General features: G+C 53.8%; 15 protein-coding genes across 15 annotated transcripts; 7 read left to right on the top strand and 8 right to left on the bottom strand.

Annotated features, from left to right (window-relative positions):
* Positions 1 to 513: 513 nt before the first annotated feature.
* Positions 514 to 1404, top strand: HPODL_03924 (uncharacterized protein; the record flags this gene model as incomplete). Its single annotated transcript, XM_014078702.1, has 1 exon — positions 514 to 1404. One exon carries the CDS (start codon positions 514 to 516, stop codon positions 1402 to 1404), a length of 891 nt encoding a protein of 296 aa, XP_013934177.1.
* Positions 1405 to 1572: 168 nt separating this feature from the next.
* HPODL_03923 (Cerevisin) lies at positions 1573 to 3165 on the bottom strand (the record flags this gene model as incomplete). Its single annotated transcript, XM_014078701.1, has 1 exon — positions 1573 to 3165. The coding sequence occupies one exon, from the start codon at positions 3163 to 3165 to the stop codon at positions 1573 to 1575; it is 1593 nt and encodes a 530-aa protein (XP_013934176.1).
* Positions 3166 to 3675: 510 nt separating this feature from the next.
* On the top strand, positions 3676 to 4842 carry HPODL_03922 (uncharacterized protein; the record flags this gene model as incomplete). Its single annotated transcript, XM_014078700.1, has 1 exon — positions 3676 to 4842. One exon carries the CDS (start codon positions 3676 to 3678, stop codon positions 4840 to 4842), a length of 1167 nt encoding a protein of 388 aa, XP_013934175.1.
* A 135-nt stretch (positions 4843 to 4977) lies between these two features.
* On the top strand, positions 4978 to 5847 carry HPODL_03921 (Tricarboxylate transport protein; the record flags this gene model as incomplete). The annotated part of the gene is made up of 1 exon (XM_014078699.1): positions 4978 to 5847. The coding sequence occupies one exon, from the start codon at positions 4978 to 4980 to the stop codon at positions 5845 to 5847; it is 870 nt and encodes a 289-aa protein (XP_013934174.1).
* Positions 5848 to 5851: 4 nt separating this feature from the next.
* Positions 5852 to 6811, bottom strand: HPODL_03920 (Metal homeostatis protein BSD2; the record flags this gene model as incomplete). The annotated part of the gene is made up of 1 exon (XM_014078698.1): positions 5852 to 6811. The coding sequence occupies one exon, from the start codon at positions 6809 to 6811 to the stop codon at positions 5852 to 5854; it is 960 nt and encodes a 319-aa protein (XP_013934173.1).
* Positions 6812 to 6900: 89 nt separating this feature from the next.
* On the bottom strand, positions 6901 to 8811 carry HPODL_03919 (SWI/SNF chromatin-remodeling complex subunit SNF5; the record flags this gene model as incomplete). Its single annotated transcript, XM_014078697.1, has 1 exon — positions 6901 to 8811. One exon carries the CDS (start codon positions 8809 to 8811, stop codon positions 6901 to 6903), a length of 1911 nt encoding a protein of 636 aa, XP_013934172.1.
* A 61-nt stretch (positions 8812 to 8872) lies between these two features.
* On the bottom strand, positions 8873 to 10150 carry HPODL_03918 (Arginine biosynthesis bifunctional protein ArgJ, mitochondrial; the record flags this gene model as incomplete). Its single annotated transcript, XM_014078696.1, has 1 exon — positions 8873 to 10150. The coding sequence occupies one exon, from the start codon at positions 10148 to 10150 to the stop codon at positions 8873 to 8875; it is 1278 nt and encodes a 425-aa protein (XP_013934171.1).
* Positions 10151 to 10535: 385 nt separating this feature from the next.
* On the top strand, positions 10536 to 12353 carry HPODL_03917 (uncharacterized protein; the record flags this gene model as incomplete). Its single annotated transcript, XM_014078695.1, has 1 exon — positions 10536 to 12353. One exon carries the CDS (start codon positions 10536 to 10538, stop codon positions 12351 to 12353), a length of 1818 nt encoding a protein of 605 aa, XP_013934170.1.
* Positions 12354 to 12380: 27 nt separating this feature from the next.
* Positions 12381 to 15992, bottom strand: HPODL_03916 (Sister chromatid cohesion protein PDS5; the record flags this gene model as incomplete). Its single annotated transcript, XM_014078694.1, has 1 exon — positions 12381 to 15992. One exon carries the CDS (start codon positions 15990 to 15992, stop codon positions 12381 to 12383), a length of 3612 nt encoding a protein of 1203 aa, XP_013934169.1.
* A 164-nt stretch (positions 15993 to 16156) lies between these two features.
* HPODL_03915 (Protein LDB19) lies at positions 16157 to 18175 on the top strand (the record flags this gene model as incomplete). Its single annotated transcript, XM_014078693.1, has 1 exon — positions 16157 to 18175. One exon carries the CDS (start codon positions 16157 to 16159, stop codon positions 18173 to 18175), a length of 2019 nt encoding a protein of 672 aa, XP_013934168.1.
* A 3-nt stretch (positions 18176 to 18178) lies between these two features.
* On the bottom strand, positions 18179 to 19270 carry HPODL_03914 (uncharacterized protein; the record flags this gene model as incomplete). The annotated part of the gene is made up of 1 exon (XM_014078692.1): positions 18179 to 19270. The coding sequence occupies one exon, from the start codon at positions 19268 to 19270 to the stop codon at positions 18179 to 18181; it is 1092 nt and encodes a 363-aa protein (XP_013934167.1).
* Positions 19271 to 19793: 523 nt separating this feature from the next.
* On the top strand, positions 19794 to 20957 carry HPODL_03913 (uncharacterized protein; the record flags this gene model as incomplete). Its single annotated transcript, XM_014078691.1, has 1 exon — positions 19794 to 20957. One exon carries the CDS (start codon positions 19794 to 19796, stop codon positions 20955 to 20957), a length of 1164 nt encoding a protein of 387 aa, XP_013934166.1.
* Positions 20958 to 20967: 10 nt separating this feature from the next.
* HPODL_03912 (uncharacterized protein) lies at positions 20968 to 21873 on the bottom strand (the record flags this gene model as incomplete). Its single annotated transcript, XM_014078690.1, has 1 exon — positions 20968 to 21873. One exon carries the CDS (start codon positions 21871 to 21873, stop codon positions 20968 to 20970), a length of 906 nt encoding a protein of 301 aa, XP_013934165.1.
* Positions 21874 to 21944: 71 nt separating this feature from the next.
* HPODL_03911 (uncharacterized protein) lies at positions 21945 to 24002 on the bottom strand (the record flags this gene model as incomplete). The annotated part of the gene is made up of 1 exon (XM_014078689.1): positions 21945 to 24002. One exon carries the CDS (start codon positions 24000 to 24002, stop codon positions 21945 to 21947), a length of 2058 nt encoding a protein of 685 aa, XP_013934164.1.
* A 329-nt stretch (positions 24003 to 24331) lies between these two features.
* On the top strand, positions 24332 to 25168 carry HPODL_03910 (NADH-cytochrome b5 reductase 1; the record flags this gene model as incomplete). Its single annotated transcript, XM_014078688.1, has 1 exon — positions 24332 to 25168. The coding sequence occupies one exon, from the start codon at positions 24332 to 24334 to the stop codon at positions 25166 to 25168; it is 837 nt and encodes a 278-aa protein (XP_013934163.1).
* Between the last annotated feature and the right edge of the window lie 33 nt (positions 25169 to 25201).

Here is a 25201-nt window from a genome sequence, read left to right as displayed (position 1 = left end):
TCAGGGAGTAAAAACTGTCAATTCAAAGGTACGAGCTGTCAGTTTCTGTTGGGGACTAGCTTCCTGCTCCTAGTGGCTATTGTACAGGGGGCAAACTTGAAATATATCCCGGGTCTGGAGGGAAGTAAATATTAAATTATGTTAATCTTGCATTTATTTACAAGTTAGAGAAGAAACGCACAAAGGCTTGGGGAACACCTAAGTTTTTCCGGCCGAGTTTCGGAAACGGACTTGGCTGTGCACACACTTTGTGACCAGTCATCAAAGACATTCTCTACTGTCTATGGCGACTTCTCCACACTGAAAGACACGCTTTGGAGCAGCTGTCGTGGCGTCCATCCTTGCACCGCTACAACTCGAATTCTGAACGGTGTTTATTTGTTTTCCTTCGCGACACGAAAAGAGTGGTGGCAGGGTAACCTGGCTAAAAGATTATTTATTATGATAATAGTGATATATCACCAACTGCAGGAGCACCTGTTTGTTCTTTGTCCGATTATTTTGCTTTTTTTGATGGCGATGCAGAATATTGAGTCCCCAGGCCAGTACTACCACTTTAACGCCTCTCGGCACGACAGGAACGCTGGCGAGGTAGAGTCTGTGGGGGAGCAGCTCTTTACCAGCAAGAAGAGCAACTGGCTCAAATCTATGATGAACCGAAAGCGACGCAGCAAAAACCTAGACCTCACGATTTCGGGTACAAACATCAAGTCTATGCCGATGGTGAGCCGGTTTGAACGCCGAAATGACGAATGGAGAGAACGACAGAATAGCATGGTTGCAGAGCCACCGGAAGTGAAGGAGCCCGAAACCGTTTCACTACAAGACTCGAGAAGACAGATGGAGCGGGAAATGCGCAAAATAAGGCGCGCCAATGGCGACGAAGAGCAGATTTTCAGAGAAACGTTTGTCGAACGATCCGACAACGACCATTCGGACTGGCTGCAAAAGATCAGCTCCAGAATAAAAGTGGACCGTCCTAAACGCAAGAGCCATGCAGATTCCAAATTCATTGGAAATAGCTTTGACCAAAACTTAAAAGACTATATGTGGTACAACAACGGAGTGAGATATCCAAATAAGAAGAAGGGACTGGAGAACCGACGCAAACGGACAGAAACAGAGCGCGAGGGGCAGCACCAAACAAGGAGACCCGAACTACACACTAATATTTACCGCATACACGACTCGATCCAAAGTTCGCTGCAATTTGTGCCCATTGTCGGTGTGGTATTCCAGCTATTTGGAATATTGTACTCGGTACCGATTTTCCCTCCAGAAGTTGTGCTTATAGTGGAAATACTCGCTTACCTTTGGATCGTAAGGATAATCTACAGGATTTACCTGGCAGTTGCTGCGCTACTGCAACCGTTTTGGAAAGTGACTCAAATATTATCTTGGTAAATTCTAATATGTATGCATTTTACTTAAACATAGATCGAAACAAAGGTGTCGCCGATGCAGAGTATTTATCGAAGCAAGTCAAACCCAATGAAAGCAATCATTTCCTGAATAAAAACAAAAACAAAACCCAAAAACAAAGAACTCGCTCATACAATTCGGCTAGTCCGGCTAGTTCAACAGAGACTTCACTTCACTTTGAACCTCGTTGAGGATCTCGTCAAACTTCTCCTTCAGGCCGTCAAAGTCGATCTCCACGGAAGAAGCAATGTCTAGAGCCCGGTTCAGGTCCACCTTCAGAGAACTCTCGGACTCGTACTCGTAATCTGCGTCCCAGAACTCAGTCAAGTTCTTACCTGCACCGTTGTAAATCAGGACGTTTGGAGTGCCGTCGTCTGGAATGTCAGAAAGAGCATTCTTGGTACCAAACTTGATGATGTTCTTCTTCAGCTGAGCTGGAGAAACAGATGACGAGGCGAACTGAGAGTCGCTCTCTGGTTGCAGACCAAGGTAGTAAGCAAGCAAACCACAAACGTGTGGAGAAGCCATGGAAGTACCAGAGAGAGTAGCAGTTGCGGTATCGGAGCCAATATAGGTAGACAAGATATTGAGACCAGGAGCAAAGATGTCCACACACTTGCCGTAGTTCGAGAAGTAGGCTCTCGAGTCGGACAAGGTCGAGGCACCCACGGTGACAGCATTCTCCGCGGCGGCTGGTGAGTAGTTGCAAGCGTCGGCGTTGTCGTTACCTGCGGCAACGGCAAAGTGCAAGCCGGCCTTGACTGCAGCGTTGACTGCCATGTCCAAGGCAGGAGACTTGCCACCGCCAAGAGACATGTTGGCAGTGGATCCCTTGAAGCCTGGCTTTTTCTGCTTAGCCTCAGCAATGTGAGCGTTGGCAGCAAACTCAACGCCCTTGACGACGTCAGACATCGAACCAGAACCGTTGGATCTCAAAACCTTCACGGCAACAAGGTTGGCGTTCTTCGAAACACCGTAGTGCTCAGAGCCGATGGTACCAGCACAGTGGGTACCGTGACCGTTACCGTCGATGTCATCGTCACCGGTTGGGATAGTCTTTCCCCACTTGGCTCTGCCGCCGAAGTCCTTGTGGTTGACATTGATACCTGTATCAATGACGTATGCTGTGACGCCGTCACCAGCGACGTCATCGTATAGGTATTGATTGAAGTTTCCAAGGCTGAGGGCTTCTCTGTGGGAGATTCTAGACAATCCCCAAGGAGCACCTGTCTGAGTCTCAGCCTCGTTGGCGTACACCATAGAGTCCATCTCGACAAATGCAACGTCTGGGTGTCTTCTGATAAGGTTAACGACAGCTTCTGGGAAAACACCGGTATAGCCCGAGAAGAAGTCGCTAATCTTGAAGACGTGAGTCAAATCGAGGATGTCAGACTTGAAGCCCTGGGCAGAGGCCTCCTCTGGGCTCAGTCCCAGCTCGTTGACGGTCTGGGAGTGCACATCTTGCAGCCAGCTCATGTGAAAGTCAATAGAGTCTGAGGAGACACCGGACTTGAACACGACAATGTAGGAGTTTGGAATGATGTTCTCCACTGCAACTGGCGTGGTGATCAGCGGACTGGCGTTGGTCTCGTCCAACAGGTTGACAACTGGCGACTCGGTCTTTGCGGCTTCCTTTGCCTGTTTGACAAGGGAGAACTGCTGAGGGATGTTATCAAAGTGAGGGATAACAAGACCCTGCACTGCCATGGCGGCGAGCAAAGAGACGGCAACTGCGTGTTTCATGGTGCAGTTGGATAATAAGAATAAGTAGGGAATAAGCTCTTCAGTGTCCTATCAAACGACCAGAGAAGAGAAGGAGATAAAGAAACTAAGTAAATTGCTCACGTAGGCAGTGTTTTATTTTTCTGGGTGGCAAATCCCAAACAGGAAAGGCAGGGGCACGACTGATAAGCTTGACGTGATAAGCTGTGTGAAATTGACGAATACGCGCCACAGGCGGCAGCAAGAATTAGTCATGGGGGAAAGGTAGCGAATGTGGTGCCAGCGGTCTGGGCCATGGGGCATTATCGGGGGGATAGCTTCACTACCGGCCAAACGGCCCGGCTCCCAACTTAAGATCGACGTGGGGTAGGAGTGACATGACTTCTGCGTTGCCTTTGTGTTAGTCGCCTGTGGGGTTATTCATTTAGGTAACCATCTGGGTAACTGTTTGGATGAAGGGTTTGGTGGCACCTTGGATTCTCGTCGATCGACCGATCGACGAATTTTTTATTTTTTCCTTTATTTGTCTCCATGTCGCTTTCCAAAGAGTCTGAAAAGGAGGTGAAGCACCTTCTACGGCTTGTCACGAGGGCATTCTATGCGGTGCCGTGCGCGCTCATAATGGAAGTCCTTCTTTTCCACTCGGTGGTGTACGAGGAAGACATGCTGAAGCTCACCTGTATGCATCGCAAGGTGTTTCGGTCGTACTGCAATCGGCTGCTGGAAGACCGGCTCATTGTGGCATATACACAGAAGGAGGACTCGCCGCAGTACCGGATGATGACGACGACGTATTTTTTTGTGCGCTGGGTCGAGGCCATCGACGCCATTAAATGGAAGATCCATTCACTGGTGAAAATGGTGAAGGACGAGGTGGACCAGCTCAGCGACCCGCAGGGCTATGTGTGTCCATCGTGCCGGACTAAATATTCGCTTCTGGACGCGGCGTCGCTGTTGAGCGAGGATAAGGCATCGTTCGAATGCTCTGTCTGCGGAGACAAGCTGATCGAGGATGATTCCGGCATGGAAGCGCAAAAAGGCCAGGAGAAGCTGGAGAAGCTCATGTCTCAGATCGAGCCGATCATCGAGTCCCTCAAGAAGATCGACAACATGAAGATCGAGGATAACAACTTTGAGTCCTCGCTGGTCAAGGCCATCCCTGTCTCGTCGAGCTCGGTGGCATCGTACACGGTCAGCTCGAAGGTGCCGCGCAATGGCAAGCCGGGCGGCATGTCGCAATCGTTGCAGAACGCAGCACAGAAGTCTCAGGCCACGGTGCACGTGTCGATCACGGCGGACGACGAGGAAATGAGACAGGAGCGCGAGTCAAAGGAGCAGAAGAGCGAGACGCTCAAGCAAAACGCACTACCGTCCTGGCACATGGAGAGTACGGTTGGCAAGTCGTTGTTGAACGGCCTAGGGCAGGAAATTCCAAGTGTCAAAAAGGAGGCTACGGAGACGGGAATCGAGAAACCGATCAAGAGGGAGGAGTCAGAGACCGACTCGGGCGGCCGTGCTGGCTACAGTGGTTCAGAAACGGCGGGCTCAGACGCTACTGGGCCGGGAACTGCCGATACGGCCGAGGAGCTGGACGCTTTGGAGGCGTACTACGCGCAGTTACGTGCTAACCAGGATGCGGAGGACGAAGAGGATGATGAGGACCTTGACGACGCGATGTTTGAGGATGATATGGAGTGAAAAAACGGCTGATCCAGAGCTTAGATAATAAATGAATACATAGAGAGAAGTGAACAGGCTTCAAAAAAAAAAAATTGTGGAAAATCTGAAAAACTGAAATAATCGATACCGAATATTAATTCATTCATTAACCCTATGTCCGAAAAACCAGACCCATTCAAATCATTTATTGCGGGAGGAGTCGCCGGAGCCGTCGAGGGCGTGGTCACTTATCCTTTTGAGTTCGCAAAGACCAGACTTCAGCTCGTGGATAAGAGCGCCAAGATGTCACGTAATCCACTCGTGCTTATCTACACCGTTGCCAAAACCCAGGGACCCAGCGCATTGTACGTTGGGTGTCCGGCATTTGTGATCGGAAACACAGCCAAGGCATCGGTGCGGTTTCTCGGGTTTGATGCGATCAAGAAACAGCTCGCAGACCAGGACGGCAAGCTCAGCGGTCCTCGAGGCGTGCTTGCCGGCCTGGGGGCCGGGCTCTTGGAAAGTGTGGTCGCGGTGACGCCTGCCGAGGCTATTAAAACAGCCATGATCGACGACAAACGGAGCGCGACTCCGAAATACCAGCATGGGTTCGGAACCTTCCGACTTCTAAAAGACCTTGGTTTCAGGGGCCTCTACCAGGGACTGGTGCCGGTGGCCCTGAGACAAGGATCGAACTCTGCCGTGAGACTGGGAGCGTACAACAGCATCAAGACGTTCCTGCAGCAGGCTAGCGGGACAAAGCCAAACGAACCTCTTAGCAGCCAGCTGACGTTCCTGCTCGGGGCCTTTGCTGGTGTTGTGACCGTGTACACCACGATGCCGATCGACACGGTCAAGACACGGATGCAAGGTCTTGGAGCAGACAAGCTGTACACGGGCACGCTGAACTGCTTTGTGAAGATCTTCAAAGAGGAAGGACTGATGACGTTTTGGAAAGGAGCCACACCTCGTTTGGGACGGCTGATTTTGAGCGGAGGAATTGTCTTCACCATCTATGAAAAAATGCTCGTGGTTCTCAAATAACTAATTAGACAGGCTGCTGGGGCTCGAGAATGAGCCTTTCCGCCTTCTTGGCCCTCAGATAGCTAAATATAGCTTTGAATATAAGGAAGATGCCAAACGAAATCAGCGCGTAGGAGAAAATCGGCGTCGAATTGAGGTACGTGGTGTCCGGCAGGTCGGACGTCTCGAGCAGCGGCAGCGTGGAAGTGAACTTGTCTATGTGGCCGTCGACGGCATTAGAAGAGTCGATATCGATCGAATTCGGAGACGAGGGCTCGAATTTCTCACCCTCGTGCGACGACTGGCTCCCGTAGGAAACAGGAATCGACGAGTAGCCGAAACTGATCAGAGTGATTCCCAAGCCAGCCTGTGAGCCGTTCTTGGCAGCGTGCGACGTATGCAATAAGTAGGTAATCACAAACCCGACAAACTGGAATGAAATGCTCACCGTCATGTTCCACAGAAAATTGATGATGTTGCCCACAGGCAGCCCGTCCACAAATATCTCGTCCTCGTACCCGGCCATGATTGAGGCCTCCCAGTAGGGCGGCGTGGGGTCCTGCGACGCCTCCTCGTACGAGGGCAGCTGGTATGAAGGCTCTGTGCCTGTTGGAACGCTTGGCTTGGCAGACATGTTGCTGAAAACGCCATCCTGGCCGCGGCCCACCATCGGGGCGGTCGTTCGCAGCGCATTGTATCTATTTTCGGGGACAACGAATCGCAAAAGCGGCGCATTCGTCAGCATGTAACGCAACTGGTTTCGGACGTATGTCAGGGTGGAGCTGCCGGTGCTGGACTCTGTACTAGTTATTCTATTTTCAATGTTGCTCGTAATCTCCTGTGTAGATGTCTGAGATTGCTGGAGCCGCGTGTCGCCCTCCACGGGGCCCTGAGGACTGAAAGAGTCCAGTAGCGAGTCGCGCGGTTCCGATTCTGGAACGCGATCCGCCACGTTCATAGTGTCTAGCTCTATATTGTTAGCCATTTATTTGGAGACAAGTAAATAAAATAAAATATTTCTGTACCCTGCGCCTCCGAACAGCCCGCAAAAGTTATTATATCTTAACCCATTATTTATTTTCTTAGCTTGATCCTCACAATCGCACGCTGCATGTCGATCTGGTAAGCGACGCCGTTGCTGGCCACCACGGGACCCACGCGGTCGACCGGCACAGCCTGCACCCGCTCTTGTGCCCGGAATTCCTCAAGAGCCTGTAGTTGCTCCTGTGGAATTTCCACCTGCAACGGGAAGTCGATGTAGCTGTCCACGGGAGGCCCAAGATTGACGCCGGACGGAAGAACTGTTGAAGGCACCGGAGTGCGGAACGTCTTTGGCAGATCGTGAAGATCGGGCAGTACGATTCCTCCGCGACGGCCAACACGGGTCTGGCCACGTTTCTTTCTGCGTGATTCTCTTTCTCTCTCCTTTGTGATTTTCTCCAGTGCGTCGAACGTGATCTCTTGCAATGACGGCGTGTACTCCTGTAAGTGATGGCGCGCTCTAACAACCGAGTCCTTGTCGATCTGCGAACGGTTAAGGTCCTTGAACTCGTCACTCGTGATCGGCGACCCGTCGAACTTGTATCCAACGGAAAATAGCGACTTGACGTAGATTTGGCACTGTTCACGGATTGCGTGAGAGATAGCTGTCATGAACTCGTTCGGAAGAGCCATTTCCTCGCACATTACCCTCGCAAACTCCTCTGGGTCATTATCTGGGTTCGCTAGGTCCCAGTCGAACTTATCCACCAGCTGGTTATTGCCGATGGTTATATCCACAGAAATCGGCAGCCGTAGATCAGAACCTTTGAACTCGCCATAGACCATTGGATGGTACTCATTGATTTGTTCCTTGATGCTGCTCACTATTTTTTCCACGTTCGATGCCTGTCCCTGGGGAAACTTGTAGTCTTCCATTAGAATCTGTGCAAACCGCTCCACAGAGATGGTTCCCTCGTTCAAGTTCCACAGAAAAGTGTCGTTTAGCTTGAAAGAATCTCTGTCTACGTCAAACTCCAGACGAATCGGAACCAGCTCCTCTGGCTTATTGGCTTGTTTCTCGTACGCCTCGGGAGGTATGTAATCGTCCGGCACGCGCGAATGCTTCTTGCGGTTTCTGGGGAACACTAGCCGGGTCTTGCCTGCGCTGAAACCGTTTCCATAGCCCGAGTACCCGTCGCCCCAAATACTTTCTGCGTTTTTGCCGGCCTCCGTCAACGCTATAGCCTTGAGCCGGGAGTCTCTGATGGTCTGGTAAAATTTGAGATCTCTTGCCATTGCCTGCAATTGCTCTGCATTGAAAGGTTTCTTGGTTTCGGCCACCGAACGACGGTCGTAGTCCATATCGCGTTCGATTATCTGTTCGTACACCTTGATTGACGTAGGCACCTCTTTCTCCTCGTTCTCAAACGTCTTTGACCATTTATGAGTGTCTTCTATCCTCTCTGAGAGAGGCACAACCGGTTGCGGCGGAGCCTGCGCGACTGGAGGGGGCACTGGTCCAGATTGCGCACCTGGAGGATATCCCATGTTCTGGACAGGATGCGGTCCTTGAGATATCACGGGCGAGCCTACAGGCGTTCCAGAAGGGTCAAGCGGGTCCTTTGCAGAGCTCCGTTTACGAACCATACGTTTCTGGGCCTGCATGCCGGGGTTTTTCTGGGCCACCTGCGGTGCGGGCACAGGCGTCGGTATCTGGTGTGGCATCTGGCCCGGAACCTGGCCGGATATTTGCTGTCTCTGCTGCTGGATCTGTCGCTGTTGCTGCTGCTGGATGATTTTTGCCTGCATCTGGGGGTTCATCGACTGGTTGAGTGCAGCCTTTCTTTGTTGTTCGTAGTGCTGGAGAAACATCTGCAATTGCGGGTTTTTCATGATAACTGCGTTCCGCTGCTGTGGATCCATCCGCATGAGGTTCTGGATGATCATCTGTGGCGTCATCTGCTGTTGAGGGGGCGGCTGTCCGCCCGAAGAGCCCTCGAACATAACAAAAAAAAGATAAATAAATTAATTAATATTATTTTCAAGGGGGAAATTATAACCAACTCTATGTGCGGTAGTCACCGTTAATTGTCACGTACTCGTGAGACATGTCGCAAGTCCAGAACTCACAGTCATAACCGCCGCCGGTGCCCAGATTGACGTGCACCTCAATGTCCTCCTGCTCAAGGATCTCGGACGCTCTGGCCTCGTCGACCGTCTCTGGCTCTCCATTCACCAGCAGCTGGAGTGCTGGGCCGGAGGTTGGGATAAACGAGACACTGGTTTTCGCCGGGTTGACCTCGACGCCCGCATAACCCGTGGCACACAGAATTCGGCCCCAATTGGCGTCCTTGCCGTACATCGCGGTCTTGAACAGCGAGGAGTTGGCAATGGAGTGGGCCACCGTCTTGGCGTCCTCGTAGGAGAGGGCGTCCTGGATCTTGAGAGTTATAAACTTGGTGGCGCCCTCGCCATCTCTGACGACCAGCTGGGCCAGCTGCTTGGCGAAAGCGGTGATTTCCGCCTGGATCGCGTCGTAGTTCCGGTGGCCCTCGGTTATAGTTTCTCCCCCGGCCACGCCGTTGGCGAGCGCCGCAATCGTGTCATTCGTAGACATGTCCGTGTCGACGGAGATGCAGTTGAACGAGCGGTCGGTCGCGTGTTTGAGCATATTCTGCAACGCCGGAGCAGCTATTGGGGCGTCCGTGACGAAGAAACCGAGCAGCGTGGCCATGTTGGGACAGATCATGCCTGCACCTTTGGCAAGCCCAGCTAAAGAGTACTTCACGCCGTCGAGCTCGAAACTCTTGGAGACAAGCTTGGGGAACGTGTCGGTGGTCATAATGCCGCGCGCGCACGAGAGCCAGTGCTCGTGCGACGAGCCAAGCTGCGGGCCCACGAGCTCGGTTATGCCTCTGGTTATTTTATCGATTTGCAAACGCTGGCCAATAACCCCTGTCGACATAACCAGAGCAGACCGCGAGCCAACACCAAGCTCGCGGCCCACCGTCTCTATCATCGTGTAGGCGTCCTTGAGGCCGCCCTCGCCGGTCACGGCGTTCGCACAGCCACTGTTGACCACGATCGCACTGATATTTTGGCCGCCCGTCGTGCTGAGGATGTCCTTGGACGCCAGCACCGGTGCGGCCTGAAACTTGTTGGTGGTGAACACTGCGGCAGCCGAGGCCGGCACAGACGAGGCCAGGATCGACAAATCGACCGCGTTGTTTTTCTTTACGCCCGTGGCAAGCGCCCCCACCTTGTATCCTTGTGGATACGAGCCCGTTGAGGGCACAAACCGCGATTTATCTAGGATCTTGGAAGCTGAAGAGAATTTGCGCATAACTGAAAATTACTGCATTGGGCCTCAAATATATGAAGGTGAGTCAGAAATGATCTGCTACATTTTTTATTGTCGTGGCACAGACTTGTAGCTGGTGCGTGCTGGGCGTGCTGGGCGTGCCCTGTGGGTGCTACGTGAAGGTAGACAGATAACCTTGGAGAGACCAATCGTTGCCTGTAGGGCTTGTAGTGCTGCCGTTTTTGGTGTCAGGTGTGCCTAAGGACGTCTGCCGTCTATCGCGTGCTGGGCGTAGATGGTCAATCTGCCACCACGCCAGCGGAGAGCGCGATTCGAGCGCTTCTGCGTCCCCGTTTCGAGCATTCTCTGTTTGATGGTTTGCGACGATCGACGCAACTTTTCAAACATTTTTTTCTTCCTCAATCCCATGGCATACACTTCTCGCATCAGGATACAGGGCGCCAACACCGACAAGCCCGTGGTGCGGCGCGAACTGCGGGACAGGACGCCCAGCGAGGCCGTGAAGACAGAGCCGGCCGCGACGCTGGTGGAAAACGCGTCGCCCTACACGGAAAAACGGCTACAGGACGAAGCCAACGGATCGGGGCTAGACTGGGCCACGGACGAGTCGCCGACGACGGCGAGCTCTGTGACGGGGCAGCCGCTGGAAGAGCCGCCATCGGTGAAGGTGCGCAAGGAGGCGTTTGGCGGGAGACGCCGCGGGAGGGGAAAAGGACCGAAACGGTCGTCTACACCAGATTCGCTGGATCAGGAGGATGAAGAGGCGTTTGAGGCTGAGGAACTAAAGTATAGAGCCGGGCTGAGCACGCGGCGGTCGGAGGAGCTCACGCAGCTGAGCACGGAGCGCGACGCGACGCACAGGACGCTGCGTCCTGTCGCAAAACGGCCGCAGGAGCCTGTGGAGACGAATGGACAGTCGCGGCCGGGGTCGCGCAAACGGGGCCGTCGCACGGCGGGCAACACGGAGATGCTGTCGAGACGCGTGAAACAAACGCCGCGCAAAAAGACGAACGGCCAGTTGGCGGTGACAACAGATTCTGTCGTCGCCAGTCCCGACGACGACCCGACAGTTCACAACCAGGACTTCTGCGCCGCGTGCGGGCTGCCGGGCCTGTTTCTCTGCTGCGAAGGATGTCCACGGTCGTTCCACTTCCAATGTCTCAACCCGCCCGCGAGCGAGGACGACCTGCCGGACCACTGGTACTGCAACGAGTGCGTGGCGAGCCGGCAAAAACCCAAAAAGAGCCACATCGGCATATTTTCTGTGCTGCTGGACGAGCTGAACACACACAACCCGCTCGCGTTCCGGCTGCCGCGCGAAGTGGCCGAGGCGTTTGAGGGCGTGACAATGAGCAAAGACGGCGACTTTGAGGACGACAATATGAAACCACCAAAGACATACAGCCAGCTGCTCGCCGAGGCCCAGGACCCGCTCACCAACGTGTACGACAAGGAGGGTAACCCGCTGTTCTGCTACAAGTGCGAGAAGTCCGGGCTGAACGGCCGGCTGCTCACGCGGTGCGACTATTGCTCGCTGGCATGGCACCTCGACTGTCTCGACCCGCCGCTTACGTCAGCGAAAATGCTGGGGTCGAAGTGGATGTGTCCGAACCACGTGGAGACGGTGAACAAGAGCCGGCGCAAGCTGAGACACCAGCCGAAGGTGGCGGTGGCGATGACGCGCGATTTCAAGGCGCCGCGGGACGCGAATATTGACATTATTAACGTGGAGGATTATAGCGTGGACGAGCTCGAGCTGGAGCACACGTTCCCGCCAGACCCGGTGTTCCAGTTCCGCAGCACCGACAACGGCACCGCGTACAAGCTCAACAGGGACCTGGTGAGGATCAGCAAGGCCGAGGAGAGCGAGAACGTGACGTACCAGGTCAAGGAGGAGGCCATCATTCTGGACTTCATCAAGGGCACTAAGCACAAGCAGCAGGACGAGCAGAGGGTGCGCGACACGGAGAATTTGCGGCTGTACGAGCGCGCCGCGCCACAGTTGCGTGACTATCTGCTGGGCGTCGCGAAGCTGAGCGAGCGCTCGATCATCACCAACCGGCAGAAAAAACTGAACCTGGACGAGCTGCTCAAACAGATCGACGACGAGTACCGGCTCGAGCACAGCGAGCTTTCGAAACAGGAGCTGCACGAGCTGCTGATTGTCAAGAAGCTGATGGAGCTAAAGGGCCACGACAAGCTGCTGGAGTTTCTGCGGTCGTAGCGTAGCGGGCTTTGCATGTACCATAAATTAGAATTCGTCATCCTCGTTGTAATTCACGGCTGCGCGCTGGATTGAGCTGCGCCGCTGCGGTTCCACAGCCAGTTTCTTCTTGGTCCGTGGTTTCTCGTCGTTGTGCGGTCTCTTGCGGTCTGTGGTGACCGTGGCAGCTGTGCCGGCCAGATGCCGTGTCCTGTCGCGCACCAAGTCATCCAATGTCTTGACAGCAGACTCCGGGATGAACGACTTGACGGCGAGCTCGTGCAGTAGCGCAGAGTCGCCGATCGACTCGAACAGATCGCCCGGCAGACTCAGCTTGCCTGGCCACGTCGCCAAGCTCCAATTCTTGTATTTAGCCAGAGCCTTGATCGTGTATTGCGTCAAATCTGAAACCAGATACATATTGCTGGAAAGGTCTGGAGTAAGCCTGTCTCTGTACTGTTTCATTCGCGAAGCAAGATAGTAAAGCAGCGACACGTTGTTCATGTTGGCAATCAGGTCGAGCGCGAGGCCGACGTAGGTAAGCGCAAAGTTCAGCACGGCAGTGTAGTCTGACGTTGTTCTGGCAGACTCCAGCAGCTCAAGAAACTCCTGGTGGTGCGACAGCATGCTGAGCATTCTGACAAACGATTTCTCAAACAGCAGCTCGTTTTTGTTGGCCTTGAGCTTGCGCTTGTGCATCGACCGCACCCATGTCTTTGTGTCCTCGCGTAGAGCGTCCTGGGGCTCGTGGGCGATGAAAAACACCAGCGCATAGAACCGTTCTGAAATCAGGCCCAGAGTGAGGTTTTTCTTGAGCTTCGCCATGAATAGCGTCCGCACGTGATCATTCTCGTCCTGGATCAGCAGCACCAGCTTGTTCACGAGGTCCTGCTGGATCAGAAAGTTGTACCGCGAGTATCTGGCAAGCTTCAGCAGCTTGATTCCGGCTTCCAGCCGCAGGCGCGACTGGTATTTCTTGGGCGTTGGATACGTGCCTGTTTTCGGGGACACAATCTCGCCGCCGTTGCCGATGATCGACGTGAGCAGCTTGAGCACGGGCTCGGCCACCTGTGCGGCGTTCTCAGCAGTTTCCACCGCAATCAGCCAGTTCACAAACACTCGCACGGCCAGAATCTTCGACAGACAGTCCTTGTTGGTCTCCAGCTCATCTGGACCAATCCACCCGTTCACCTCGTCCTCGTCCTCGTCGCCAATAGTGCTGTTTCTGAGCAGAATCTGCGACGCAAGCAACGCGCTGATCTCTTTGGTTTTGTCGTCCAGAAGAGCAAGATCGGTCAAGAAAAGCTCGGCGACAGTCGCCAGACACGTGTTGAAATTGTCCTTGGACATGTCCAATGGCCAAATCTCGTCAACGATCGCCGCAACCGCGGCGTTGCGCGCGGCCGTTCGCGGTAACTGGCCCAGCAGCCGCACGGCGTACTTCGCCTCGGCGGGCGAGCCGCGAACAGCCAGGTTTTTCAGACTGGCAACATAATCGTCAGAATTCTCTGTAACGATAACCTCCGGGAACTTCTTGCCAAACTGGAAAATAGCCTTGAGGTCCTTCACGCTGATTGGTCCGCCTAGGCTGGTTTCCTGAGTCAGCGTCGAGATATTGGCCCGCAGAACTTCTGGGACCACAGTGGAAATGTTCTCCAGCACGTCCTGGGCGGCGCTGTTATGTGAGTGAGATAGGTCCTTGCTGATCCGCAGAATCTCGCCCACGTTGCTCTGGTTGTAGAAAATCACAGACGAACGGTACACCAGCAGCTTGACGGTGAACAGCATGTCATGCGGAGCCACACTCGGCTCTCCATCGATCTTGATGTTTTTGAGCTCGTTCAGCTTGCCAAAAAGCTCTTTTGTGCAGTTCGTGATGGTCTTGTAATCTGTCTCGACGTCGCTGCACAGCCTGATGAGTTTGAAGTATCGCTTGTTGTTGAGCTTGAGCAGCTGCTTCAATGCTGCGCGGCAGTCCACTGACTCCGGGAACGACGCGACGAGCCAGTTGATAAGCTTGTCAATTTTCGAAGCAACGTCGTCGGCCGGCTTCATGTCCGCCAGAGCGAGCAGCTGACTCACTGCCTTGGCCATTTGCGGCTGTCGCTTGACTATCGCGTGGAACGAATTTCTGCCCTTCTCCGAGAGATGTTCTGTGACCGTCAGCAGACGGTCGACGCGCCTGGCGTCGTCCAGCTCAAATGGCAGCAGCAGCTCGAAAAGCGTGTGGTCGACCTGCGCATTGACGGTCTTGTCGTTGATGTACACCAGTTTGAGCACGTCGTCTGGGACCCAGCCTAAAAGCTCAGTCACGGCGTCGTTCTTGTATAAGTCGTCAAAATGGGCGTTGTATAGCGAGCCAAGCAGCTGCAGACACGAGCTTCTGATCTCGGCGTGCTTTTCTCTGATTAATTGACCCAATGTGTTCATGATGGTCTTGTTGGCCAGTTTAGAGACAAACACACCTGGACTCACATTTGATAGCTCCCGCACAGTTGTAAGCCGCGTGCGCTCGTCGCTGTCAACAAGCGTCTTGATCAGGCCGCCCGCCAGCTCGGGAGCAAGGTCCGGGTTTGCGTTGACGGCCTGCACGGCAGATTTCACCCAGAAACTGCGCACATGCGGCGACTTGTCGAGCGGCTTCTTGAGCCAGTTCGTGTAGGTGTCGGTGTGCGCGGCGGCAAAGTTGAGCCGCGCTTGTTTGACCGCCAGGATCTTGCCAATCGTCTCGGTAGCTGTGATTCTGATCTTCTCGTCCTCGGCGTCCAGCTCGTTCTCAATCAGCCCCATGGCCGAGGAAAGCATCTCGGGCACGTACTTCCACAGCTCTAATGCCAGCGTGTGCAGCTTTTTGAGTTGCGTCAGCAAAGCAGACGTGTCCTGTTTGTCGTCTTCCGTGTCCTCGTTCTCTTTGCCCTTAGTGGCCTCATAGATCGTTTCTGAGAAGAATTGGGTTAATAAGCGCGACATTCTGTCTGCATTCGCATTGCACACCTCCAAAGTGAACTTGAACCCTGGCAAAGTTGTATTTCCCTTCTTCATCACCATGGTATTGGCCAAAAACTTGTTCAGCACCAGCTTGAGCGTCTTGGTGGGGATCGTACTGGACTCTGCAATTACCTCACTCAATATCTCACACACAAGCGGCTCTAGCTTGCTGCTGAACGTTCCGGACGAGGCGAGATCGTAGAAAATGTCAAACAGCTGCTCCACAAGCGTCTCTGCGTTGGGCAGGTCGGTTATCAGCACGATCGACCGGGTCTCGGCCAGCCGTGTCAGCAAGTACGTCTGCTGGTGGTAGAATGGGCCGTCCGGATTGCCCATCTGCTTGAACTGCAAGAAAAACAGCTTGAACAGGTCCGACAGCTGGGAAGCGTTGTAGGGGGCGTCAGGAGCGTAGAAACGAAGAACGTCGGCAAGACAGCAGGCACAGAACGCCTGGACACCACTGTTGGAGTGTTTGAGCAGCTTTTTGTTGATCAGTGAGTCCTTGATCCCCTCCAGCGACTTGAGGTCGACCTTGTCCTGGTCGAGCGAGGATAGCTCGTTGTGCAGGTCCTGAAGACGCGAAATTAGCTCCTTAGTGGCAATAGGTTTATCGACCGTGGACACTAGCGCGCCCTTGAACTTCAGAGTCTGAAGCCCTTTGGAAACAGCCATTTTTCGCAAAGAGGTGGTATAGAAAATAAATATAAATATTTGATCCCACAACGCGTCGTAATAGCCACAAGCCGGTTTTTTCTCGTGTGGCGCAGGAATGCTTTATCAATTAAATAAAATAAAATAAAAAATATTTATTTCTCGCAAAATCTCACTGTCAGCCCATGCCCTCATTTACCAGGCTCTTCTCTGGCATCAGCAATGCGGTCAAACAGGAACCGTCGCACTCGCTGCCGACAAGACCCAACGATCCGTACCATACAGACACCATAAACAAGGCCAACCCGCTGGCAGGGCTCAAATTGTCCATCCAGATAGAGTCTCCGCCTCTGATGCTATACGGCCCGCCGGAACACAGTTCAGGCGCAATTTTCAGCGGCTTGGTGATTCTCGACGTGTTTCCGGACCAGATCGGCCAGCTACAGAACGAAGGCATCGCCTCCAGCCAATCGATCCAGTCCACCATCTCGCTGAGCACTGCCGTAACCAGTATCAGACAAAATTACGCAGAGGTTAGAGAAGTGGCATTATCTTTTATACAGATCATCGACTACGGAAAACCGTTCATCGCCGGCTCAACCACGATAGACTCGTGTGGCGAGTGTCGTCGCAAGATAACAGAGCTCGCTCATTGGGACGTTCTCTCGCGGCCAACAGGTTTCGTCAAAGGCTCATCCCATGCGTTCCCGTTCAGCCATCTGGTGCCTGGAACGCTTCCAGCCACATCAGTTCTGTCCAATTCGCTGACGTCGATCCGCTACGAGCTGGTTTGCAAGGCGCGCTTCATCAACAAGCAGGGAAGACCAGACCACATTAATATCGCGCTGCCGGTAATGATCCGGCGATCGATCTTGAGAGGTCAAGATCGCAACTCGCTCAGAGTCTTCCCGCCCACAGAGGTCACTGCCACCGCTGTGATTCCGAACGTTGCGTATCCCAAGTCGACTTTTCCTGTGGAGATCCGCATGGACAACGTGTGCTCGCCGGAACGACGTTGGAGAATGCGCAAATTGAACTGGAAATTGGAGGAAATCATCCGTGTGCGGGCCAACCACTGCGATAATCACCAGGCCAAGTACGCCACGACCGTGGAAAACACCAAACGCGCACACCGGGGCAAGAAACCGCACAAGAATTGCGGTGGTCCCGGCAAACCGGTGTACAATTATTACTTCGAGCACCCGCCCCGTCGACAGACGACAGAGGAGAACGAGGACCCGAGCGACGTGACCGCGCAAAACACGTCGCCCACTGCGTCTCCCGATCTTGTCCCTGTCGCGTCAACGTGGTCGGTGCAGGCGGGAAGCGAGGGTCTGGCACCGCAGGCGTCGCAGCAGAGCACGCCGCAGATGACGCCGTCGCTGTCGACAGTGGCCAGTAACGACTTGCAGCCGCGCCAGACCACCACGGAGACGCCGCTGTACGTGGAGGAGATCCGTGTGATCAAGTCTGGCGAGCTCAAGTCGGGCTGGAAGAGTGATTTTTCGAATAAGGGCAGAATCGAAATTGTGGCCGACATTTCGCTAATGGACCTCATTTCTATGGGACTCAACGTCTCGCTAACCAATTTGTCGGCAATTAACTCGCTAAACTGCGAGTCGCCGATTTTCAGTCTGGAGCCCCAAAGTGGAGTCAATTGCGCGTGCGACATCGAGGACCACGAAACAGGCATTTTTGTCCACCACAACCTGGTGTTGGAGGTGATTGTGGCAGAAGAGCTCATGCACGCTACAAACGTGCAACCAATCCGCTCCACTCCGTCATCGGCCTACTTGAGCACCATCACAAACGCCCCCACGCAAACAGGAACCTCGTCGCAAAATAGACCCGGCGCAACACACCACTCGACCAACGCCAAACACAACGATGGGGGCACGGGACCGGATCACGTGAGCGGTAACCGCAGCGACCCGCTCAACCACACGACAGGGATCCCCACAGGCGTTGCCAGGGTGCTGCGCATGCAGTTCCGTCTGGTTCTCACAGAAAGATCTGGCCTTGGAGTCGCGTGGGACGACGAGGTGCCACCAACTTATCACACAGTGGGGGCTCTGTCCCCGCCACCATACGACGACGTCAATAGCATGCCGTCTCAGCCGTCACTGGTGATCCCGCTGGACTCCAGCGACCAGCTGGACCAGTTAGACCAGGTGGTGCTGCCAGAACCAGCAAGACTGCACTAGAATTTAATACTTCGGACGCTTGGCGTTGGGCCGCTCGAACCTGTCGGAGCGGATCGTTCGGGAGGGGCCCGACGACGCTGATAGACCAGACCCCCTACCTCTTGAGGACACAGGCCGCGGCAGGGCACGGGCAGGCCCCGTTCTCTTCTTGGCCACCATCACGGTAGCTTTGCCGGAACCGTCAATGTAGGCCAGAATTTCGCGGAATTGCGGGTGGAACTTGGCGAGCGCGTTGTCGCCTTTGCTGTTCTTCACCTCGTGCACCTCCTCCCCGCCGTCCATATCGAATATACGAACGTTGTTATTTTGGTAGCTTATCGCCACTGCTGGTGCAAGGATGTCGATGCAGACGGGAGCGTCGTCAAGATTGTAGAGGCTTTTTGTGCAGATGAGCAGCTGCACGTCCACCACGAGCAGCTGGCCGTCCAGGCCTGCTGCCAGGATCTGGTTGCGGTCTGCTATGTATTTTATGGAGACAATTGGGGAGTCTGAAAGATGCAGCGACTGGATAAGTTCGATTGCGTGGAGATTGTTGTTATTCTGGACCCTATATAGTTGCAGGGAGCCATCTGTGAGTCCGCAAATGAGGGTTTCAGAGTCTGCGTCCCAGTCCATGTCGCCGATTTGGGAGCTCATCTTTATGGAGATAGCAGTGCTCAATTGCAGAGTAGACGAGTCCAGCAGTATCAAGTTGGCTTCTTTATCCGCAATGGCAAGATATCTGCCATCTGGGGAGTATTTGGCGAGTTTGGGGGCAGTATTGGCGAGTTTGAGCGATCTTACCAGTTTGTGGGCTTTTGTTTTAATTTCCCACACTTTGAGGGTGCAGTCTGTCGAAATAGCGGTAAGGCGAGCATTTCTGCTGCACTCCCATATGAGGACGGCCACGGGGGACTCGTGGGCCGCGGTAATCACGACCGGGTCGTCGAACTTCTGTCTGATATGGTCGAATTTGGCGACTTTAATCGACTTGTCGGTGCGGGCGCACGCAATACGCGTTCCGTCAGCGTCCCACGCAAGTAGTGACGAGCGGAAATGTGGAGGATCGAGGGATAAAGTGTCGAATTCCCGGGGATAGGAGAAAGTGATGGTCATAAAATGGAAAATAATATTTTTTTATTTGAACAAATACATCGAATAATTCGAATTAAATAGTTTACCAGCGCACAAAAGATGGTACGTGACACATTTTTATTATTTGCCATTGCTGGCAGCTAACACCAGGCTCTTCAAACCCCACAGCAGAGAAAGGCGAACCAGAAGTTTGCAAAGAAGAACGAAAAGCGGGTTGGCAAGCCTAAACAGTTGCAGAAGAAAAAACAACTCCCGTTGTCGACGGGCTGGATTGGTAAGTGAAGCAAATCACCACGTACTAACAACAGTTCTGCTTGTTTTCTTGCTTGTTGGTGGTGGTGTCCTTGAGGTGTTGAGAATCTTCTTCTGAGAAGGGGAGGTGTATGTGAATAGAGGTGTAATAGGCAGCGCAGGTGGTTGTGACTGCGAGCGGTGGTCTGGATCTGGTCAATATGGTTCGCTTATGACTATCGTTGGCGTGTCAAAAAACATGTGCAAGGATGTCGATATAAAAAGTGGAGTAGAGAAATAAATAATTATCACCATGTCCCTGTCCTTTGTTCGTCGCGTGCACCGTTTTCCCTTTAAAAGCGACATTTCTATCACCCGGCGGGGCGAGACACGGATTCTCCAGGGCTCGGGCGGCCGCTCGTCCAGAACAGGCTTCACGGCCACCGTTTTTGGAGGAACAGGGTTTTTGGGCCGGCTCCTTGTTGCGAAACTGGCCAAACACGGCACAATCCTAGTGTGTCCGTTCCGCAACGAGATGGCAAAAAGACAGCTCAAGCCAATGGGAGACCTGGGAGTTGTCAATTACATAGAATGCGACATCAGAAACCTGCGGTCGCTGGAGGAGAGCGTTTGTCGCTCAGATATAGTGTTCAACCTCATTGGGTCGGACCAGAACACCAAGAATTTCTCGATGGAGGACGCGAACGTGGAGTCGATCAGACGCATTGCAGAGCTCTGCACTGCGTATGAGGTTCCGCGATTGGTCCATGTTTCCAGCTACAACGCGGACCCGAACTCCAAGTCTCAGTTCTTTGCTACCAAGGGCCAATCGGAGATCGCTGCCAGAGAGGCGTTCCCAGACGTGACGATTGTGCGCCCTGGACCGCTGTACGGCCGGAACTCGACGTTTTTGAACGACCTTCTTCCCCTGCAGGGATTTGGAGAAAACATCAAGTACAGAAGCACTGTGTATCCTGCGCACGGGTTGCAAGTTGCAGGTGCTCTGGAGAAAATTGGCTTTGACGACTCCACAACGGGAAAAGTGTACGAGTTGCACGGCAATGAGCCGTATTCAAGAGCAGAGCTTAGAGAAATGCTGAAATATATCCGCCATCTCGGCATGTATGGCTACTTCCCGGCAGCAGCAGGCTACTCGATTCCGACACCAGAAATTGTGTACAAAGCTTGGTGCTGGCTCAACGAGAAACTGAACTCTAACCTAACAGCCATCAATTACGACTACTATGTTAGATCCGACATGAACCACAAGCTGGACCCTGACGCTCTCACATTCGAGGACCTGGACATGGTTCCTGACGAGCTGGCAGATTTCCTATACAAGTACGTCAAGCCACACATCCTGGCGTCTTCACAGTCGCTCAACAGGACGGTGTACGACCGGGACGAGATCCTCAAGCTACGGGCGTTTGTCAACACACCAAAGGACAACTTCGACCTGCTCAACATGAAGGATTAGTTTTATTTATTTATTTATTCCAGCGATGATTAAGAAACTCGAGATCTTCGTCCTCTGAACTTAGCCCATCGATCCCCTCCTCTGCGTTGTTGTGAGTTGGCGTTTTTTTGGTGGAACGGTTGGGTTGGCGTAGCGACTCCTGAAACTTGCGCAGTTTCTCTAGCGTGGGGTCTGTGTGGGTGGCTGAGGCATCTGCGGCAGCGCTCTGCAAAGGCTCTTCTGCATTCTTTGCTGGAAATACAGTCTCTGGCACTGTTGTAATCGTTTCTGTCACAGCTTTGTCCTTCTCCTCCCTCTCCTTCTTTTGCGCGCGCTTCACTTTCTTAATCGGCCGCATTCGTATCTGAACGTCTGTTGTGTCCTCCTCCTCCTCCTCCTCAAAACTCAATGACACCTGTTTTCGAGCCGTTTTCACCTCCGTATTATGGATCGCTTCCCGTTTTTCCTCCTGGATGTTCCACACATTTTCAAGAATCTCGCCGCCAATACCCTTCACCGCGTACTGCAAAACACCCTCCTCGTCTTTCACTGTACCCGATCCAGCTAGGTTGCGCAGCCAGTATACGGCGTCGCCTCTCACCTTGCCAAGGATGGTCCAGTCGGCCAACTCGTCTCCTACCTGTGTGGTGAGCGTGATGGCGTATCTTCCTGGCCTTTTCGTGTCTGCAGCCACCATGTAAGGCTGCGAAAACCGGATTCGCGAATTGCTCTCTTTCGCAATGACCTCGCCGCCCAAGGCTGTCAACTCTATGTATTTCTCGGTGACCCTCGTGATGGTCATCTTGTCGCCGCGCAGGACGTGCTCGGCAAACGTGCGTGTGCCATTGGGTATCTGTTTGGCAAATAGAGCCACCTCCATTGGCCCCCTGATCGACCTCCATCGAACAGCTCCCGATGTGGCAGGCTCCAGAGACATAACTAAAAGTTATAATAAATACGAAAAAATAATTTAGAATTTAGTTTTATGCATATCGCTTCTATTTGGCTCTACTCGCTCCATTCGCTGGCCCATCCCTTGATGTCCTGCCCTCGCAGCCCAAATTCACGGTCCACGTGCTCCTCTGCCAAGCAGTCCGCGAGCCAGGGGTGATTACTTAGGGACCCTGCGTCCATGCGCCGCTTGGGCTCAAACTCAAGCATTGCCAGTAGAAACTTTGATATGTCGTAAGCGAGTGGTTCTTCGATATGGTATTTCTCCACGAGCACAGCATGAAGTGTCCAGATCTTGAGCTTTGAGATGTTTTTGAGCGATTGAAAGGACTTGTCGAAAAACTCGCGAGAGTACTTGCACTTCTTCAAGTAGTCCTTGGACGGCCAAATCTGTAATAACTCGATAATTTGCGCCAGATGGTCGTCGTTCTTGTTGTATGTGCTTCCTGTCTTCGGGTCAAACAGATAATCGCCGGTGATAAGCTCGAATATCAAACACCCTAGCGACCACAGGTCCGTTGAGCACCCCCACTTGCCCCCCAAGATAACCTCGGGCGCTCTGTACTGGCGTGTCTGGATGTCGTTGGTGTAATGCAAATTAGTCCAGCAGGCGTTTCCGAGATCGGCGATTTTGACCGAGATGATCGAGTCGAAGTCGACGGCCGTGGTGGCGGTCGAAGATTGTCGCGACACAGTGGACAGCACGGACTCGCGTCGCGACACGGGCTGGTGCGAATCGTTGGTGAGCGACGTGGCACGCCGTGGGGTCGAGACGGCCGGTTCTGGAAAGGGCACGGGCAGCTCTGCGGCGTCGACAAACTCCTCGTTTTCCTCGGACGACTCCTCCTCTTCGGGGATCACCTGGGGCGAGATGGCTATCTGGGCAGGGCTGGCGGCGGGCAGCGGTATCACCGGGGTCGAGTTTAGCGCGGGGGCAGACTCGCTCTTTATGTGGGGGAGCGAGTCGTGGGAGCCTGTTCTGCGCTGGCTGAAGGAGAAAGAGCGGAAGAAGTTGTCGACAGAGCCGCGCGTCTCGATCGGCGACGTGAGCGGCTTGGACGAGCGAATCGGCTTGGGGCGGTGGGACACCGAGCGCGAGCGGTCTGCCTTGCCGACGTCGGAGTTTTGGTGGCTGCGCGACGTCATGAGCCGCGACAGTCGCTTGTCCTTGCGGTCCTTTTCCAGGATCTGCACAAGTTTCTCCACATCGTTGATCTCCACCAGCACGTTTTCAGGCTTGATGTCGGTGTGGATGATGCCGCACTCGCGGTGGAGGTAGTCCAGGGCCAGCAGCAGCTGTTTGGCAATCTGTTTCACAAGCGTCAGCGGAAGCCCGCCGTAGCTCTCCTTCAGGATGGTGAGGTCGTTGATAGTGTGGATGTGCTGCTCCACAGACGCGGACGACATGTTTTCATCGTCGGAAATGGAGGTTTTTTTGTACTCCTCGGTTTTCTCTTTCTGGAACTGTTTGTAGCGCAATAGCAGGCTGAGCATATTTTCGCCAAGAACTTCGAAAATCATGCAGATGTGCTCGCCGTTGGGGCCTGCGTGGACGAAGTGGTCGAGCATGCGCACAATGTGCTTTTTGCCGGGATGGGATTCCGGGCCCCTCGCGATCTTCTCCAGGATCTTGATCTCGTCGAGGGCTGCCTCCCTGTAGTTTTTAGACGACCGCACAATCTTGATAGCGACGTGCCGGTGGTGCTTGGAGTCGTAAGCGAGCCACACCGTCGAAAAGTGGCCCCACCCCAGTTTCCGCACTATTAGGTACTGTTTTTCTGTGCCGTACCGCTCGCCCACGTACGTCGGATGGTATCCGCCCTCGCAGTAGTCCTTCTCGTCCTCCTCCTTTTTCAGATTCTCCTCCTCATAGTCCGACTCCGACGACTCCAGCAGGTCCTCCGGGTCGTACTCCAACGTCTGCTCAGCGGTTTGTTGCACTTTCAGCGACGACGACAGGTTGCTGTATGGAGGGGGGTTCGGTAGCGAATGTTTAGAGAAAGAGAGTCTGTGCCCGAGCGACCGCAGCCGGTCCATGCTGGACCGCGACGTGCGCGACCCGACAGACACCGACTGGGTGGTGCGATGGCCGTCTGCAGGGCTTTGGTTGTTCATATTCCCATGTATTGAAATTGATTTAATAAAAACTTGACATGGCGGACGCCACAGACGCGTCGATGCTGGAGGGAGGGGGGAGGAACTTGCGTCGATCGACCTACACCTCTTCTCGTCCGTCGACCCCGTCCCCCTCTCGTCGAACGACCTGGCCTTTACTCGGCTATCGGCTCAAACTGCAGAACGCAGCGGCACATCGCAGCATCCCCACACCCATTCAGAACGGCCCCCTTATGATGCCGGTTTGTTTAACCAAATGCAGCAACAATTTTCCGTCTGCTGACGTAAGCCAGAACCCTATATAAACTTTTTCACCCGTCCGAAACATCATGGCTGACAACACTTTGATTCTCGTTGCGCTGACCGCGCTCGCGGCAGCTCTTGTGGGCTACTTCTCGCTCGGCACCCGCGAGCGCAAGGTCCTCAAGCCGGACCAGTTCCAGGAATTCCCGCTGATTCAGAAGACAATTGTGTCCAAAAACTCGGCCATCTTCCGCTTTGGTCTCCCAAGACCGACCGACGTGCTGGGCCTGCCTGTCGGGCAACATATCTCGATTGGCGCCGAGATTGACGGCAAGGAGATTGTGCGCTCGTACACGCCAATGTCGCTCGATGAGGACGCCAAGGGTTATTTCGACCTGCTGATCAAGGTCTACGAGAAGGGTAACATTTCGAAACACGTGGACGGGCTCAAATTGGGCGAAAACGTTCGTGTGCGCGGGCCGAAAGGATTCTTCACGTACACGCCCAACATGGTGCGCGAGTTTGTGATGGTGGCAGGCGGCACGGGCATAACTCCGATGTACCAGATCATCAAGGCCATAACCAACAATCCGCAGGATAAAACCAAGGTGACGCTGCTGTACGGCAATGTGACGGCCGAGGACATTTTGCTGAAAGCGGAGCTGGACCTGATCGAGAAGGAGCACCCGAACATCAAAGTTGTGCATGTTTTGAACAACGCTCCGGAGGACTGGGCAGGCGAGACCGGATTTATAACCAAGGAGCTGCTTGAGAAGCACGGAGCCGCGGCGGCGGATGACGTGCAGGTGCTGCTGTGCGGTCCACCGCCTATGACTAGCGCGCTGAAGAAGGCTGCGCACGAGCTGGGCTTCAAGAAGGCCCGGCCGGTGTCGAAGGCGGGCGACCAGATCTTTGTGTTCTAGCGTTGTATAACTGGCTACCAATTAGTTATATTT

Source organism: Ogataea parapolymorpha, chromosome V, assembly GCF_000187245.1.
Source record: "Ogataea parapolymorpha DL-1 chromosome V, whole genome shotgun sequence".
In the NCBI taxonomy this organism is placed as follows: Eukaryota; Fungi; Ascomycota; class Pichiomycetes; order Pichiales; family Pichiaceae; genus Ogataea; species Ogataea parapolymorpha.
The sequence above is the reverse complement of the archived record's forward strand: the minus strand, read 5'-3'. Positions and strand labels throughout refer to the sequence as shown.